At 38.0% G+C, this 19,363-nt stretch overlaps 1 protein-coding gene across 4 annotated transcripts in view; it reads left to right on the top strand.

The window, feature by feature from the left end:
• The window catches only part of EPHA6 (EPH receptor A6), a 451,959-nt gene that overhangs the window by 300,993 nt on the left and 131,603 nt on the right, over nt 1-19,363 (top strand). For 3 of the 4 annotated variants that reach the window (XM_051779390.1, XM_051779389.1, XM_051779388.1), the window contains exon 6: nt 1,580-1,704. The exons of the other annotated variant lie outside the window; for it this stretch is intronic. In XM_051779390.1, coding sequence (XP_051635350.1) covers nt 1,580-1,704 — 125 coding nt within the window. The remainder of the gene's footprint in view (nt 1-1,579; nt 1,705-19,363) is intronic. 4 annotated transcript variants of the gene reach the window in all.

Below are 19,363 nucleotides of genomic sequence, written 5' to 3'. Positions count from 1 at the left end.
GAAAACTGGGTTAATCTTTTATTCAGCATGGCAGGAAATCTTCTTTTTTTCTCTGATACCCTCACATCAGACCTGTGGTTAAAATGGCATTAAGTACAAGGGTAGAACGATTTCCTGTATAAGCTCTGTGTAGTCCACTTAGCACTTTGGTAGTTTTTTTTCATTTGGTATTACATGTTGAGTTGAGGTTTTTTTCACATCAGAGAGGACCTGACTATTATCCCACAGAATAGTTATCCAAAGGGAGGAGAGACGGTGGATGGAAGTTTGTTTTCTCTCTCAGATAGTGTATTATCACAGAGAAAGATGTGCATGTCTGTGTGTAGAGTTTCCCTTTTTTCGAAGCCAAACAACCAGTTTTGTTTTCTTCAGCGTTTGTTTGCATTCTAGAATGTATTTATTGTTTTCATTTCTTAAACTTCCTGAAATATTTACAGGAAAGAAAACTGAAGCGTGAAATTTTGTGCTTAGAAGCAGATTCTTATTTCTAGGGAGACTCTTTCATTCAAAAGATAAAACCAGAAGTCATAAAAATGTGTTATTTTTAGGAGAATGCTCCATGGAAATTTAGAAGACGTTAAGTAAGATTCATAACAGAGAGGAATGGGGGAGGGGGTGTAATAAACTGATATTTTTTAGTGGAAAGACAGATAGTGAAAGCTGTGAACCAGTTATGGTAATGGGTTTGTTCAGCTTACTCAGCTGTGTTTAAGACCGTTGAACAACATGACTGGTTTTCCTGCAATATTTGGGAAAGCTGCATGTCAATACTGTCAAAACAACATCAGCATCTGGAGATTATTAGACCTCCTTTGACATGCCTGACCAGATTAATAAAATAAGCAAAGATTGTTTTCTAGAATGCGATTTTTCACCATTTTGAAGTTACTGCATAGATAACTCTGTATCTTCAGTCCTAAAAGGGCAGAAAAACTATTTCTTAAAATTGGTTAAACCTGTAGTGAGATAATTTGGCTCTTGGGTGCATCCATTCCATGTGTGTTGGATCCCAGAAGCGGCAGGTGGGTTTGGGGGCACCTTTGCCCCCACAGTTTGCCCACAGCTCAGTCCCTGACAAGCTGGCTCTTCCATGCACACAGACACCTCACCAAAGGGCTGAATTCCCTGCTGCTGCCAGCCCAACTCGCAGAAATACCCCAAAGAGTAAATTTGAATGTACATTGTGCACATTGGAATTATACCATTAAATGAAGATTAACCTGAATGTAGAATTTACTGTCTCTGAAATGTGGTTCTGCTCTGGACAAGATGCCCTCGGAACCAGCAGTGCCACCTGGTTGTGCCCAGCCAGTTGTAGGGACCAGCACAGGCATTTCTTTCTGTATTTTTGCTTACAGACATTTTTCAGGAGCTACTCTGCACTTCAACAAAGGAGTTACTAGTGTGTGCTTGAGACATTAATTCCAGGTTATATGGTTTCCCTGAGAATTGCCATCTGTCATGCTTTGCTGTCTGGAGGTCACTCAAAGTCACCTCGGGTTGGTGTCCTCAGACTGTAGGTTGAAAGGATAAACCGTGTGCTTCGTCTTTAACCCTTAGTTATCCTTTTCCCTTTCAGCACCCACCTTGATAGGTATGGTAAGGAAGGACTGGGCTTCCCAAAACAGCATTGCCCTCTCCTGGCAAGAGCCGGACTTTCCCCATGGAGCAATTCTGGACTACGAGATCAAGTACTATGAGAAAGTAGGTCTCACTTACAGCATCACCCAAACTCAGATCCTAAAGATCAATGTGTTTTATATTTTTAATAGTATTTTTTAAAAACACTTTAAACTTTTCACTTGATCCCACACGCAATGCTATGTATGCTAAAGTAGACGTTTTATTTTGTACTGGATTTTTTTGTTGTTTACTTCTAACTTGTTAATGACTGTCTTGTTTCACATCAGAATAAAGTAGAACAGCAAGCAGACCGTACATATACTTGTCAAACGGTAGCCACATTTACAAACGTGGGTAAATGGATCATATACTTGAACATATTTTGATTTATGGACTCTAAAAACGTCACATTAGAATGACACTGAAGCAGCAGAATTAAGGCGAATGGGAACATGATTTCATTTGCTAAATAAAGCAATAATCTGTGCTTAAAGGACAGAAATACAGTCATGAAAGAAAGATTTGGGGATGTTAGGCTCTGTAAGTAACTGAGGATTTTCTTCCTTGACTGCACTTCTCTATTGCTGCAGCTTTAATGATGCAGAAAAAAAGGGTAAAATGGGAAAGAAATCCAAACAATTTCGATAGCAGTGTTAGAGGGAGAAGACAGATTGCTTAGAATATTTGGTAGCCAAAGCAAGGAAACCCTACTTTCCTACACTAGAGGAAGTCCTTCAGGTTTTAATCCATTACCATAGTAAACCACAGCATGACTTGAAGTTCCTTTGTTTCATTTTTTGATATTGAACATGAGAAATTGTGAGATTTTATTCAGCTGAAGAGGAACAGTTCCAAAGACCCATAACCATTCATATGGATGGTAAATTATAAAGCTTCTCTATATATTTATTAAAATCCTTTATCAATAGATTATCTGCCAATACCTGCCACGGCTGAGTGACAAGGCAAACAGCTTTCCTTAGAGATCTAGATATTACTTAGCCTTGATCTTTGTGCAGCAAGACTGCATACACAGGCTTTGTGGCCCTTTGTTATATACAGTTTAAACAACTCCTGTCTGTTTTTACAAAGCATTTTCTGTTTCCACCTTTTTAAAATATAGAAGGAGTATGTTCTAACTACTTCTCTTCCCTCTTAGGTGTGGGGAGATAAAATGCACTACTGGCATCTTCCAGTTCTTCTTCACCTTGGAGCTCTGTGTGTTAAATAGCATAGTTTGTGTCTTGTCAGGGGTAGACATAGCAAGTGAAGCTGTAATCTCTCAGGCTTCCCAGTAACCCTCAAAGAGGGGAATATTGGCATTCATGTTTTCAGCAGAAGTGACAAAATAGGGATGTTGTTGCACACCCACAAGAAATATGATGAAAGTGAAATAATTGTCTGCTGGATTTAGTATGAATTTGCCACAAAGGCATCCCTGTAGTAGAGAGTAAAAAATGCTGCTAAAGTTGAAGAACATGTTAAATATGAAAAGGTCAGAAATTTTGTTACTGTCTTAGGGAGGTAAGAAAAACGCAGAAACCAGTAGCCTTAGATACTAATAAACACACTAGGCAGAAAAATGGAACAACTTTTGCAGTCCTGTTTTTATCCCTTTTTACCTGTCATTTGTGTTTAATAAAGAAAAGAGGGTTTGTTCTGATATACAACGTAAGAAATTGAACGTCTCCAGCAAATACAAACACTCAATCCCCCAAATTCATCTGATTGTGAAACTTTGAAGAATTATGCAGGATTCTAAAGTTTTACAAGTATTTACTGCTATTTCTTTTAAGATACGTTGTTGACATTTGAAAAATTGTCAATATATCACTGGGCAGTACATTAAGGGACCGTGTCTGCTTTTAATTATAACCAGTAGGAATTTTGTGGGTCATAAATGGAAGTCATATCTTGCCATGGGCTCCTGGAGTTTCCTGAAAGATATGTAAACTTCAGAAATCAAATAGCTGTCAAATAAACTGTAAGCAGTCCCCAAAATGGGGCAGTTTCCAACAATGTCATAAGACAAATTAGAGATGGAGAATGCAGAACACAGAGATGCATCTTTCCATGCATATCCAGAACAATATTCAGTGAATTACTGTAGAACATTTAGGATCATAACCAAATATTGTTTGGTTTTCTGTCTGCCTGTAGAATGAAAAGTCTGTGACTAACAAAATTCCATTGTGAGCTAGTTCTGTATGGACTGTACAGGTTTTTAGTTTCTTGTTTATGAATACACTGGTACATTTTTATGTTGTTGTGTGACAAGAGGTCAGCTCATTCTGCAGCTTTTGGGTCACAAATGTGGTGAACATAAATTAGCCTAGGACATAATTAGAGAGCTGATTTGACCTGTGAGGAGAACAAAAATTCCTAGACATTCAGCCCAAGGTGCTATGAGTTCTGTCACAGTAATAATAATAATAATTCTGAAACCTATACAGTTGGCAACATTTGTCACCTTAAATGATGAGTGAACCTTTACAGTTACACACAGAGACTCAGTTAAATGTTTGCCCTTTGAGATCTAAGATGTACTTATAAAAGCATTTCTTCATAGACCTTCTTTTGACTCTTCAGATAGTAAACATTGCAAATTATCTCTGTTGATACGGGATGTCTGCCCCATTCTGCACCCTGTTGTCTATACATTATACTTTATAATCCCTTGATATCATCCACAAACTGCCCACAATTTCTAAAAGAAAAAAATCTCTCATGGGCAGTATTGTCTTTCCCATTAAAAATCAAACTCCATGCAACAATATAATCTCAGTTTCATTGCTAACAGTAGTAAACTTTTATGCTTCAAAACTGTCACTCAGACAGTGACCAAAGCTTGTACTCTTTGCAAGATTCCAGGGCATCATAATCTCTTTACCTCTCATCAAAAACGTTGCATGTGTGAGACAGATGAAGGAGTGGGATAAGATATGGCCTTGTTAGAGGCTTGTAATGACACTGAGTCCTTCTGTAGGAATTCCCTCCTGGGAAAGGAAACACAGAACACAGTGGATATAAACCATACCAGCTGCACTTCAGGTTGTGCAGCTGAACTGGAAAATGCTTATTCCTCCCCTTTTCCCCCCAGCCCCGTGAAGTTAATCATCAAAAATTAATGCTCCCTGAGAGCTGTATCAAGCATACCAAGCTGTATAGGTATCAGCAACTGTATTGTTTGTTCTCTCATATGACCCAAATACACCAGCTGGATTATACTTTCTATTACACACAAGATAATATATAATTAGCTAAGGGAGTCTGTCTATAGAGAAGAGATTTTAATGGAATGTACCCTAGCAATATCCAAGTCATTGTAATATCTCTAAATAGAGAAAGTAGAGAATATCTTTTGAATCAAGATGTTGGGGGAGGTGGGGATGGCTGATATTTCTTTGCTTCCTTGTCTTTTGATTAAATTTACACTAAAGCCAAATCCCTTTGGCAAAATACTTCATTTTGTTGGGAGACTCAATTTGCAGCTCATAGACTATTTTCACATGAAAGATTTAACCCACCTCCATAGGACAATGAGTGGACAGGATATGTGGGATGTCAGATATTACTTTTTGTCCATTCCAGTATTATTTAGAGTTGAATTAATAAATAAAAATGAGAAAATAACCATGCAGTGGAGGCAAGGGGGAAATTAGTTTTCCAATGAGATTTGAAAAAGAGATGAAGAGCTGATGAGGCAGAGAGATAGAGCAAAGTACCAGATTTAAAGAATTAGAAAGCAGTATGACCTTGTTAATTTTTCTATCAGTCTACAGCTGTATTTACTTAACTTACATGAGAAATGATGCTCCTTCTTAAAATCTAATATTAAAACAAAAAACCCTATTTCTTTGAATAATCATTAATGTGGATTAAAATGAGCCCTCCTGAATTTGAGTAACTGAATTTAAGGTACATGACATGATGGGAGTAATGTAAAGATTTAAGACTATCAACGCATAATGTTTTGACTGGCGGAAATATTTTTACAAAAATTAATAAGGAATATTATAAACAAGAAAGTAATTTTGTCTTTTAGAGCTGTTTGCCTGTAGTATCCTGTAGTCTAAAGCAAATCTACCTGTTCTAGAAATATGTACACAATATTATTTCAAAGCCTTAGGAGTGTAGATATATAATAGATTACACACTGCACTTTGAAGGCAAAAAGATGTACAGAGCTATGAACTGATATTCTTGTCACTTTTTTTCCTTTATTTTTTGAGGAACAGATAATCTTGTGCTGTGCTCAGTCCTGAGAACACACCAGGCTCACTGTCACACCAGTGTCCAAGCTGTTTTATTCTATCTTTTATTCCCATGTGACCTGGCAGTGTAAGGTGTGTGACTCATCCTGGTTTAGGACAGCAGATGTTCCTCTGTGTCTTCTCCAGCTAAAGAGATATTTCATTATGATCCTCTCAGGTTAATTAACCTAATCCTGCATGAACACTGTCTGGAATCCAACCTCAGTGAAGCGGAACCACACGTGTTCTTATTAGACAAGATATGGATATTTCTTTTAAGAAGCCACTTCCTGTAGATAAGACAATACTCTGAATTTCTGTGTGACATTTTGGAAACGAGAAGTAAAATTAGTCATTTCTTCTCTGTGCCTTTCTATGAGGTCTATGTGACACATTTGAGGTTCATTGACTCTCAGCCTCCTACTACTTAAATAGCCAAACCTCTCCAATCTTCCAGCTCTTTAATTACAATCTTGCATAATGTTTAAATGAGTCAGAAGAAACATGGCTTTTTTCAGCCACAACTATGTTACAACTTACCTATTTCCTTGAAGTACCTGTTATTACATTCTTGGTTCAGATTTTGCTTTTATGTTAGGTTTTTAAATCATGAAGAATAATATATGCCCTAGATCCAGTTGTCACGAGGCTGAAGGGGGCCTGCAGGCTGTGTGACATAACTCATGGGCAGATGTAGTTCATTTGGTGCTGTTGTGGCTGCATTGTTAGGATGTACTAGTTCTTCCTCCAGGCATGTTCTTTTATTGCTTGATAACCTTTCAAGCTTCCTGACTAAATTTGAAAGTCAACATCAGTGAAAAGATTGGGGAACAGTATCCCTTCCAACAGTATCCCTTCCAACAGTAGGGATAAGCATAGGAGCACTTCATGTGCCTAGCCAGTCAGTGAGTATATTCAGGATAAAAGGCTGAATGATTAGCTGGGTAATTTCTAGCTAATAATTATTTTTTTTTAATGAACACTTTCCCGTTGTAGTATTTTTCAAATTATTCAAGTTGTTTGAGGCTTACATAACAATTTGCTCCCTACGAGTTTCTGGAATCAAGAAACACGGGATTCATGCAATGATACATTTTCATTACACTTTCAACACATTCTCATCAAAACAAGAGTATTGCATATTTGGGATACATAAGAGCTTTTGCATAGTAGTATTAAGCAGATCTTAGTATTTGTTCATAGCTGCAGGAACAGCTCAGCATGTCACAGTGGGGCTCCAGGGCTCCAAGGAGTGCCTCTGGCATTCTTGGCTGTTCAGAGCTCCTGGGAAATGAGCCATGTCTGGTGAATGTTTTTAAAAAATAATCACTACAAATGTGCTTTGTGATATAATCATTAAAATGAAAATCTCCGAGCTTATTTTAGCATAGTAAGTGATGTTAAACAAGCCTCTCAGTTTTCCTGTTCTGCTGTTATTAACCTAGTTTCCCAGGAGAAAAACTGTAAAAGCCTTGGATTCTAAAAAAAGAAAAAAGTAGGTCTCAGAACCATTGAAAATGAGGGTGAACAATTACAAGATTCTCTGACAAGATATAATTTTTGCCTGCAGGAAAGAAGCTAAGGACCTTGCAGCAGCCATTATTAATGACACCGATATAATTACTATTAGGAGAAAAAGAAATCTGGCATCTAAATATCAATTCCATGCAGCAAAGGGTTTATCATAGAAGTTCTGAGCTAGGCCTGGTTTGGCTTTGTCTCCTAATCATTGTCATCAGTTATCTGGAGATAGCTTCTAAATTCTTGTATTTAATATTAAAGCAACCTAAAGGGCTATGACTGTTGTTGTTGCTGCTGAACCAAAAATTCTCAATGAGAAATATAATGCTGTTTTAGCAAGCCTTGTAGATTTGATTAAAAAAACCCCAGCCAACCAAATTTAAGTCTCTGCTGCTCTTGTGTTCTTGTCTGTACCTAATACTATTTTCTCCAAGGAAAATTACATGTACAATTCTTATTCCAGTAACTGCTAGAAGAGCTGCACAAATGTATTAAAAGTGTATTAATGGTTTTGGGTAAATGATTTTCAAATATTTTTAAGGGTGTAGGAAAAGCATAGGAGGTATGCAAACTGTCAGAAGACAACAAACACAGCTAGTTCCATACCTCAAATATAGCAAAGAAAGCTAAATTCACTGATAGCGGGGGCTAGTTACTAATAAAAAGAATTATTAAACACTTTGCTAGACTATCAGCATTTGAACCTCAGGAAAAAATGTTTTAAAAATTGTTTACTGACACAGCAATAATAATAATAATAATGTTAACTGCAGGAATCAGATGTTAATCATAAGCATGTGTTTAGGTGGGGTCAAAAATCAGAAGCAGCTATTTTATAGTGCAGTGAGTTTCAGCTCTCTCCTGAGGACAAGCTTTAGATGGTTTTGATGCACATGTTGTGAAAAAGAAATATTGTCTCTTCAGAGAGGATTGCATAAAAGGAAGTGGTATGGAGTTTAGCATGTTTAATCCTAACTTAACAAAATAATATCCTCACAAAGTATTTTATTATTGTTGTTTCTACCAACCAGTTGCAGTGTGCTTACCTCTGAGTTTAGTTCCAGTAAGTTTTAGTTCAGTATGAGAATAGAGTTGAAGTTCCCTCAGGTACCTTAACACAAACTCAGGAGTCCAACTTTGGGTTTGACAGTTTGACAAATTTTTACAAAAAAGAATGGTCAGTTTGTGAGCAATGACCTGAATATAACTAGTGTCCCTGTCAAAAGATGGCCATCTAAGTGAAAGTGGTTTCCTTATTTATAAATTAAATACAGTATCTAGGTCTCAGTTTCTCTAAAACCTGATAGAATGTTTCCTTTAGACCCTCTTAAAAAGAAGAACTAGATTTAAATTTCTCTAAAAAATCTTCACCTATGAGCCTAAACTATTTTAAAAACTGAAGCTTGCACAGCGTTTTCATAATACACAAATGACTTACTGTTCATAAATTGTTGTTTTGCAACCATAAAGGTGTATTCACAGATTAAATTAAGACGTACCTTGAGAGACATGGGTTTATATCTTTGTCTAAATGAAGGAATGTTCCAATATGAGATATCTTTTAATTTAAAGTTTCTTCCTGCAATCCTTGATGCATTCAAGAGATAATTGGGTAGATAAAGATAAAAAGACATGTATAATTTTGGAGGGTAAAACCAGAGAAAGTTCCTTTTTTCCAAGACTGCATTGCAACTGTACCCTAATCATAGAAAAGGACAGATTATTAGTTTTCCACTTTAAACATTTTTTTTCACTTTAAATGAAGATGAAACTGCTGACTGCATAATATCAGCAACCTCTTTCTTATAAAGCACCAACGTCCCCAAAGCAGTCATTCTGGGAGAAGGGAATAAAATCCAGAGGGAAAGAGGAAGCTCATTTAAGGAGAGCCATTCAATTTTAATGCATTAAAACATACTACTTTCATGTTTAATATTAGTATATATTTTACTGTGTATTAAATAAAAGCTGTGGGTTTGGTGTGGGGACATGGTGAAAATCAAATGAAAAACGCACGTTAGAGGAGCTTTTCATTCCAAGTAGCAACTCTGTTAACCAATTTGAATTCAGAGAAAGGGTATCTCATCCAGTACTTCCCATGCAGTTTTGTTAGTTTTGTACCCTAATAAAATCACAAATGTTTATTTTAATGATTCAAAGAGACATAGTGTTAAAATTCTCCCTTTGTCTTTTACAGTGTTGTAATGTATTAGTATTAATAGTTTCAAAGTGCCCTTTCTTGATGTGCTTGGGATGGCTGAGTTAACAACCCATTATTATGTACTCCTTACCGAGCTGTTAATGGCTTTAGAGTCTTTTGCAGGAATTCACCTGCTGCTCATAAACACATTTATGTTGCTGTAGGAACTTCCCCAGGTTGATGCAGCTTGTATTTGCAGTGACCTTGTACAAACTATCTGTTTTTCTTGCATATACTGCAAGTACTCATATTATACTCACATAATTCTTTAGAGACTGAGGGAGCTCTTTTTAAAAATGTATTGACACCAATCTGTAAATTTCATTAACATCTTTTCAGACTTGTTATTGTTGTTGTTGTTTTTACCACCGCCAAAAATAATATTTCTGCTAAGTTAGCTCCACTAGAAATGGACTCTTCCCAAAAAACTTGAAGAAATCTTGCTTTGTCAGTGTAAAATCAGCATTTTAATTTGCTCATTAGATTGTTTACTTTGCCCTTGAAATTCATGTTAAACTAATTGGAAAAAAAAAATTCTGTTTTTGCTTTACATTCCATTAGCTCACTGAGGTGTTTGAAGAAAACATAAATTTAAATAAGATGCTGTATTTATTGTTGATGTAATGCCAGGTTCTGCAATATAAGTCATGACACCACAGGTGAATTCAGCCCTTTTGAGTTAACATTACAAGATAGATGTTTGCTGTCTGCCTGCACTGAGACACAAAAAGATGCACACACACAGTCACAAATACACAAAAAATGTGATATTTCACTGACTTTTCAATAGTTCTTCTATATTTATATCTGAATGGCCTTGCATAATGAAAAACACTGTGCAATCTCTATATAGAGATCAGCAGCTTCCATCTTGCCTCTGATTTATTATTGGCATTGGAGTGATTAAAGTCAAACATTAGTGTCAGACTTTCTTTTTCAGAGCCAAAATACTTCCTTCAAAACTGACTTTTTGTTGGGTGGTTAAAATCTATATTAATATTGTCAACATTATTCTATACTTTTAAATCCTGATTTTCTTTGAAAAGGAAAATGTTTGTCCCAAAGAACTGTATACACAGTTAGCATATGAAAGACTTGTTATCATGTAACATTCATGTAGTCTGAAATGAATCCTAACGACTGCAGTCATTTCTTTATTCCAGAACCAGAATAGCAATCTGAATCAATTCAGTCTATGAGAGTAGATATTTTGCTTAGGTAAATAAAAGAGATAGTTTTATTAATACCACTGTAATAGCTCTCATGTGTATCTATGAGCCAAGTAAACAACTATGGGCAGTTTTGCTCTAAGTATGCCTTGTTTTCAAGCTGCTGTATATCAATAAGGATCTTTTCAGTGTTTGGCAGGTAGAAAATATTCTGTAGCAAATGAAAACCTTCCTCTGCTCTTCTAATATTAAAAAGTATTTATGCAGAAGATTCAAACTAGTCTTAAACTAATTTTAAAATAAGCCTGGTCACTCTACCTGTCCTGACATCCTAAAAGGCTGAAACGTATTTTAGAAAAGCCTTGGAAAGGGTGTTTCCACAAGAGGTTCTTCATACAGTGTGTAGTTTTCACAAGAGTGTTTTCAAAGCTGCATATATCACACATAGCAGTTAAAATTTTCCAACAAGGTGTTACAAACCTGACAAAACCTCCAGTATTGAAAAGGAACCCTAGTCAAAATCCTGGCATTTTTGGATTGGTAGAATCACTTGATTTTTGCAGCTTTGAAAATATGTTGTGCTTTTTTGGGGGGAGGGGGAGGCAGGGGAGGGAGGGTTTTTGTTTCAGGGTTTTTGGGGGTTTTTTTGGAAGGGTTTTTTGGGGGGAGGGGAGGTGTTTTATTTTTGTCAAAAACTGGCCACTCTGTACTGTAGCAAGTCACCATCACTGTAGAAGTCTTGTGAAGAATTGGACGATTGCTCTTGCACTGAAGTTCCACTTCAATTGTAAGATGCTTCTTTCCATCAAAAATGTCTTCATACTTCAGTATGAAGTAGGGTCACCACAATTTTGAGTTCTGCCAGGAAGGAATACAGCAGTTTGGTGTGTACAGCTGTGATGTTACTCATGCTGATCACGTCAAGCGAGAAGGTTGCCTGCCATATGTCTCAGCAACTTTAGAGACCTTCAGGTGTTTGGACTGTGAGTTTTACACTGCAGGTTTTTTACATCAAATGAGTTGTCCCTTTTTGTTATCTTTCCTCCAGGGTCTGGCATTTTCAATTTAAAAACTTCATTATCCAGTGACCTACTTCCCATCTGTAGCTAGAAGTACTGTTCCTACGGTATACACAGATATTTTGGAATTGACTGAACATATCACTGATATTCATGATTATTCACTATTTCTCATAGACAAGAAACTAGAGTATATTCAATAAAATCATCAGGAAGCAGATTTTTTTTAACAATCCCCACAGTATTTTTAAACACAGTTTGTAATTAAACTTGTTACCTAGGGATGTTTTGGAAGCCACAAGCAAAATTTGGTTCAAAGAATAATTAAGCAAATTCATGGACGAAAAGTCCATGAGCTGTAAAACATAATGAAGCAAATTCAGTTAATTTAGAAACCCACTAATCTACAGATTGCTGGACTCTGGGGGAGTGTTAAAGGTGAGCTTGGGGACAAGGAACTTGTACTGCCTGTGTTGATCTCCAGTCTGCAGTGGCATCAGGATCTCCTTCAGAAATTTGAACTATGAATATCATACACCAAATGAGTGACTTGGGAATCAGCCCACTGGCTGTGTATACAGACTTCCCTGGGCTTGTTTCACGGCAAAGAGAGTCACAGAAGGCTTCCAGTCCTCAAATTTTCAGGACTGCTCCTGTTTTCTGTTGCGCTCTGTTTGCCAGCAGGTTTATTATATCATTATGAAGTAAACCTTCATGTTAGGCATCTCAGAAGAAGCTGTGCTTTACTGTCCAAGGGTGACAGCAAAGCTTTTGAATAATACTTGAGTTGATTTTTACCATTAGTAATCTAGTTCATGCTTGCAGTAGCTTCCTGCTACTTTCCAAGTGGAAAAGACAGTGCAGGGGAAAAGAAAATTGAAATGAGAACAAAACTAAGAATAATCTTTGAGGCATCTGGAAAGGCTGGCATATATGCTCAGTTTGGAAAGACTCCTGGAGGTCCTGGTGCAGAAGTTTACACTGGTAAATATTTTTTAATTAGGAAACAAGCGTTATCAGAGCAGCTCATAACTGACAGAAAAATGGAATTTAATATCTGCGCTTATCTGCCAATTCAAGCTGTGTTTGCCAGCTCCCTTTATTATATGCTGAATGGCACCCTGTTCCATCACTAGCTTAAGGCATAGACTTGTGTTTATTCTTTTCAATTTAATCTCTTTGTCAGTACAATAAGCAGTGTCCTACCTGATGCCTTCACACCTGGCAGTCCCATTTAGCCCACTACGTTAATCACAGTTCTTGCTCTGCCCACCCCTCACCTCCTTGTGCTGCTGAGAATTTTAGCACTGTTTTAGAATCTCCCTGCCCTCATCTCTCCTCATTTAATTTTCTGCTTTTCATGGTTCACCTCACATCAACTCATTTCTGCCTTTCCGAGTGTATAATCCAATTAAAATGAAGTTTGTCTGGGTTTTGACCTTTCTATATTTTCTTTATGATTGGTTGTCTTATTATTGGTTCTGGTCCTCTGCTTGTCAACAGCTTCGCTTCATATTGGGAGAAAGTGATGAGCTGACTGACAGGCAATCAAAACATAAAATATTGAATGGCCAAACAGGTAAAGCACACTTTAGTATTTCAGCTTCCCAAACTGTTACGTCTCAGATTAATCACAAGGGAGGTCAAGATGGGAAGGGAGAAGATTACAGCCTGAAGTGGTTGATACCTTTAAGTGCTGCAGGTTTCTTCTCTGAAGCAAATACTAGAGCCATTGGTAATTTTCTCTGTGGTTCTATTTTTTCATGTCAGAGTTTTCAACTTAGTTCAGGCCACTCTTCAGATCTTTGTACTCACTTTTCTAAATTTACTTGAAATTTTTTGTTCAGCTGGCAACCAAAGGTACAAGGTTTTTAGGAAGCAGGTTTATTTAAAAAATATGAATGGTACCTTTTACTATTAGTTCCATTATTGTAATTTTTCTTATCACTCTATATTACAATCAGAATGTATCTAATACTGCTGATCAGATTGTAACCAGATAGTAATTAATGTTAGAAGCACTTTTTTGAACATATGAGTCTTTTCTCTAATATTTTTCAAATATTACCACCAGAATTCCTGTTAATTTGACTGCAAGTCAAAATACTCCTCAAAGAGAAAATCAAGCACAAAATTAATGAATATAAAGAAGCTCTCAAAGATGGACTTTGGATTAATAAAATTAACTATAGGTGTAGTTAATTTTGATGATTTGAGTGTAATTACTCCTCATCTACTACAGTCTATGTAAGAGAAACAAGTGTGATGAGGTAACAGGAATTCAGAATGCATATTATGAAAATATTTTATTGCAAAGAAAGAAAATACTTTTTGAGAATTAATTGAGACAGGAATACAGGCAGTATAAATAAGAGGCAATATCCATAAATTAGAGATGGGGGGGCTCTCTTTTTATGGAGATCATAGACAGTTGGTACAAACTCCACAGTTAGCTTTTATTTGTCTTTACTAGATTCTATTTGAACTGATCAATCACATATTTACTATACCTAGGAAATAACTACTGTTTTATTCTAATGTGTATCACAGCATTAAAGTTCAAGCAACTATGGAGTGCCATCATAGCTGATTCCATGGGAAAAGTAAGGAAGAACTTAAAGATTTCATTTCACAATGGACTAGAGCTTTGATTAAAAATTGCTATCTTCAGAATTGTGGTCATTCCTTTAAAAGAATGAACCTTCTTCTGTAGGTCACATTGTGTATATCCTTCAAACTGCTGTATCTAAGAAAGAGGGAAGATGTGACCAAATGGTCTCATAAAAAAATAATTATTATTGGTGCTTTTATTTAAACTTTTATAGTGTGAGAATCATGAAACTCCAAATCTTCTTTACTTTAATGTGGTACTTATTCAGCTTTGACATTGTGCTATAGTGTACAGGATAAAGACCTCGTCCCTTGGTATATAGATTTAATCTCTATTAGTATTTCTTTCTGTTAAATAATAATGCTCTGAAGAGGCCAAGTAGGAGGATCATATGGCTTAAGTATAGAATTTTCATGTTGGAGGACAATAGATATAAACTGAAAAATTACCTCAGTGCCTGGCAAGGTTATGGAGCAGATCATCCTAAGTGCAGTCCCACAGCATCTGTAGGATGGACAAGGGATCAGACCCAGCCAGCACAGGTTTAGGAAGGGCAGGTCCTGTCTGACCAACCTGATCTCCTTTTATGATCAGGTGACCCGCCTGGTGGATGAGGGGAAGGCTGTGGATGTGTCTACCTGGACTTCAGTAAAAAACCTTTGACACCATCTCCCACAGCATTCTCCTGAAAAAGCTGCAGCCCATGGCTTGGACAGGGGCACCCTGTGCTGGGTTAGGAACTGGCTGGAGGGCCGGGCCCAGAGAGTGATGGTGAACGGTGCTGCATCCAGTTGGGATCCGGTCACCAGTGGTGTCCCCCAGGAATCAGTGTCAGGCCTAGTCCTGTTTAATGTCTTTATTGATGATCTGGATGAGGGGATTGAGTCCAATATTAGTAAATTTGCAGATGATATCAAGCTGGGGGGAGTGTTGATCAGCTGGAAGGCGAGAGGGCTCTGCAGAGGGACCTGGACAGGCTGGAGAGTTGGGCTGGTTCCAACAGGATGAGGTTCAACCAGGCCAAGTGCCGGGTCCTGCACTTTGGCCACAACAACCCCCTGCAGCGCTACAGGCTGGGGACAGAGTGGCTGGAGAGCAGCCAGGCAGGAAGGGACCTGGGAGTTTGGATTGACAGGAGGCTGAACATGAGCCAGAGTGTGCCCAGGTGGCCAAGAAGGCCAATGGATCCTGGCCTGGATCAGGAACAGTGTGGCAGCAGGACCAGGGAAGTGATTCTGCCCCTGGACTCAGTGCTGGTGAGGCCACACCTCAAGTGCTGTGTCCAGTTCTGGGTCCCTCAGTTCAGGAAGGATATTGAGGGGCTGGAGCAGGTGCAGAGAAGGGCAATGAGGCTGGGGAAGGGAATGGAGCACAAGTGCTGTGAGGAGAGGCTGAGGGAGCTGGGGCTGTTCAGCCTGGAGAAGAGGAGGCTCAGGGGAGACCTCATCGCTCTCTACAACTACCTGAGAGGAGGTTGTAGGCAGGTGGGTGTTGGTCTCTTCTCCCAGGCAACCAGCAGTAGGACAAGAGGGCTTGGTCCTAAGCTCTTCCAGGGGAGGTTTAGGTTGGGTATTGGGAAGAAATTCTTTACAGAGAGGGTGATCAGAAGCTGGAATGGGCTTCCCAGGAAAGTGGTGGATTCTCCATCCCTGGAGGTTTCTAACATGAGACTGGATGTGGTATCAGTGCCATGATCTGGGAACCATGGTGGTAGTGGACCAAGGGTTGGACTTGATGATCTCAGAGGTCCTTTCCAACCCGACTGATTATATGATTCTATTCTATGATTCTATGTATTTGCAAGCAGTTGATAGTAGGCACAGTCTCCCTAGATTCTTTCTGCACACATACATTTGGAAGTTGTAGGTACACACTAAACCTGTTTTCAGCTGGCGGAACCCTTTGGAGACTCTTTCCCTAGTGTCAGTTTAAGACTTTTCAGTTACTCAATGAACCAAATACCTTGATTGTCATTCAGAAAATTAGCCAGACTTGGAGTGCATTGCAAGAGAATGGCAATTCCTGGAGCTCCCATTATATATTCTAAAGGACAGAAAATTTGGGTTTCTTTTTCAGCTGCTAAAGTAAGGATTGATAGTGTTTTGATAAAAGCCATGTTTCTCTTTTCCACTCAAATATTAACAAATCTTGTACACCTGAAAGTACCTGAATTTTCTATCAGTGCTTTACTGGTAAGGTCAATCTTCTTAAGGTTATTTGAGCACTATAAGCAAAATTCTGCATTTCAGCTTTTATTTCTATTATTTTTTTTGCACTAGAGATTTCAGTTATATATACTTTTTCTCATCTATAACATCAGAGTGTAATCTCTTTTCTTGTCATGTGAGTCTCAAGTGATAAAACGTCATCACGTTTTGTTTAGTCTTTATCAATATTTTACGTATGCACAAAGTCTTCATTTCTGTGCTTTTTCCCACTGTAGTAAGGGGGGGGAAGGTTCAACATTTTCACACAGGTATGGCATGTGAAAATGTATCTGTTTGTTTGCAAAGGCTAATGTTATCAGAGGGAAACCCCTTTCTTTGGAGTACATGAGAAAAATGGTGAGAATAATCACAATAATAGAACATCTGGGTATTGAATGAATATGACACTAATAAAGTAGCTACTTTCACTGAGTGAAGAACTACAGTTTAATCTCGTGGTGTTATAGAGTGGAAACATTTCATCACAGCGTATGTTGATGGGACAGATCCAGCTACTCTGGTGCATTGCAAAAGCAGAAAGCTTTTCATTAACTTTTATCCTCTGTTCCTGGTACTCAATTAAATTAGGTTGTCTAGTCTTAGTCCACTGGCACCATTGTAACTTCCATTCACTCAGTCTGTTCCTTGAGATATGAAAAAAATACCTTGACTATAAAACCAAGTATAAAATTAAGAGAGATCCAGATTCAGATACTCACACAGAGGTGGCTGCAGGAAAGAGTTTCATTCTGAAAGGTGTTCCTGTTCATGACAGATCAACACCGTCTCTTATAACCAAAACTGAATCCATTGACAAGAAGAATCACCCAAACAATAAGAAAAATACAATTTCCTTAGAAATAGAGATAACATTTTCAAAGTTCATACTATAATCCTGTTGAACTTGGATATCTAGTCACAGACTCAGTATTACATTGTGTGATAACATTGGTATCACTTGCATTTGGATTATGTTTTAATTACAGATTTTCACCAAGATAAATTTGCAGTAGGCCATGGAAGAGATCTAATGAATTTCCTCATATCAGATTCTGTCTGGTAGTTCTATGAGTATATTATATTTAACTTCAACTTATGTTTAACCCCTCGGCCACTGTGTTCTCAGAACTGCTCCTTGTGAGTCCTGTGCCATCTTAAGATCACAAATGCTGCTCTGATACTACTGTAAAGGGTCAGAGCATTTCTTGTACCCTCTCTTTTATATGAACACTGAGCCATATATAGTGGCCAACAGTTCTCTTACTCCTTATGTGTCATGGGAAATACAGCCATATCAGTGAAACTTTTATTTTATTTTGCAGATTTTTAGTAGTCCTCTGTAGTTTTCAAGAAATACTGAATAAATATAGTCCCACTGATCCTGGTCCTGTCACTGTTCAGGTCAGAGATCTATCATAGACCATAGTGTGGCTCCTTCTAGCACTCAAAGCTTCCTTTTGATGGAAAATAGGGTGTATAGTAATTGGGTTGATATATATCTACATTTTGCCACAACATAAAAGCGAGGTCTGGGAGAAGCAGGCACTAACATCCAGGAAGTACATCTAAGTCCTTCAGTTTAAAATTCACTTTTTGAACCCAGAATCCCTGCTAAAGTAGGGCACGTGATCTGTAGCAAGAATAAAACAAAGCATCCCACATTTCTCTGCAGACTAGAACTGTATTTTTTTTAGTCTGAGATTGTCTTTAGCCTTCCTGCAAAAGAACACAGCAGAAGGAGTGGCCAACCTTGAGAGCCACCCCCATCAACCTCAAATTGTATCTCTCTGCGGAAAGCTTTGGCTTTCCAGGTGGGCTGCAGATCTTGTCATTGTCAAGAGAATAGAATAATGGCAAAGCATCCACTCTTTGGAGAATTGTCTCGTGTATGAATCCAGTCCAGATATTCTTTGTACAAAACATTCCAGCCATATGAAATCTCCAGCTATGAATCATTTTGTCTTAAATATGAGAAACTTGCTCCTCAGGTACACACTCCTGAAGCTTGTTCTTCTCAAACACCCCAAGGTGACAGGTTCTCTTGCTGCTGTTTCACATGGAATACCAAATCCTACCCCCTTTCCCATATGATAGCACTATTACTTTTAAGATTGTGTACTCCTAGACATTGTTTTCCTGTGGGATGGATGGCATAAGAGGCTGCAGAAAGGAGAAAGGGCATGAAGAAGGGACCCTTCAGGGCCTCCTGCTGGCACCCCCAGGGATATGGTGAGGCAGAAACAAGCCAGACAACCCTCAGAGGTAACTAAAATACCTTCCACTGCCCAGAAGGGACAGGCAGAGGTGGCTGCCCCTCAGGAGGTTGCTGTTAGTCACAGAGACCCATTTTGTTGATTAAATATTACCATCATGCCCTTGTCACACTAATTGGCTTTTACTAACAACAAATAATGAATTATACTTGATGACTGTCTGTCCACACCCCTGATTACAGAGCCCCTGTATCCCAAATGCTGTGTTTTACACAAGCAGTAATTAGCCTGTAATAACATACAACAGATATAGCTCAGATTGGTTTTTTTCAGAAGTCATTCTCAGTTCTTTGCTGCCACTGGCCTTGTTCTAACAGACTTCAAGGAGAAAATCTTGTCCTTGTATCTTGGGGAATCACCACCAATTTTTTGACAAAATTTCCATTTCCATCCTCCTCTTAAGGACCCTTTGTCTTTTTACAGTTCCACGAAATTTTTTCTGCAATCTCTTCAGCAGGTCAGAAAAAACAGTACGTTGTTAAATGCT

Source organism: Manacus candei, unplaced genomic scaffold (assembly GCF_025592945.1).
Source record: "Manacus candei isolate 608988 ecotype Guabito, Panama unplaced genomic scaffold, ASM2559294v1 h1tg000014l, whole genome shotgun sequence".
In the NCBI taxonomy this organism is placed as follows: Eukaryota; Metazoa; Chordata; class Aves; order Passeriformes; family Pipridae; genus Manacus; species Manacus candei.
Note: the sequence above shows the minus strand (reverse complement) of the source record. Positions and strands in the feature narration are given on the sequence as shown.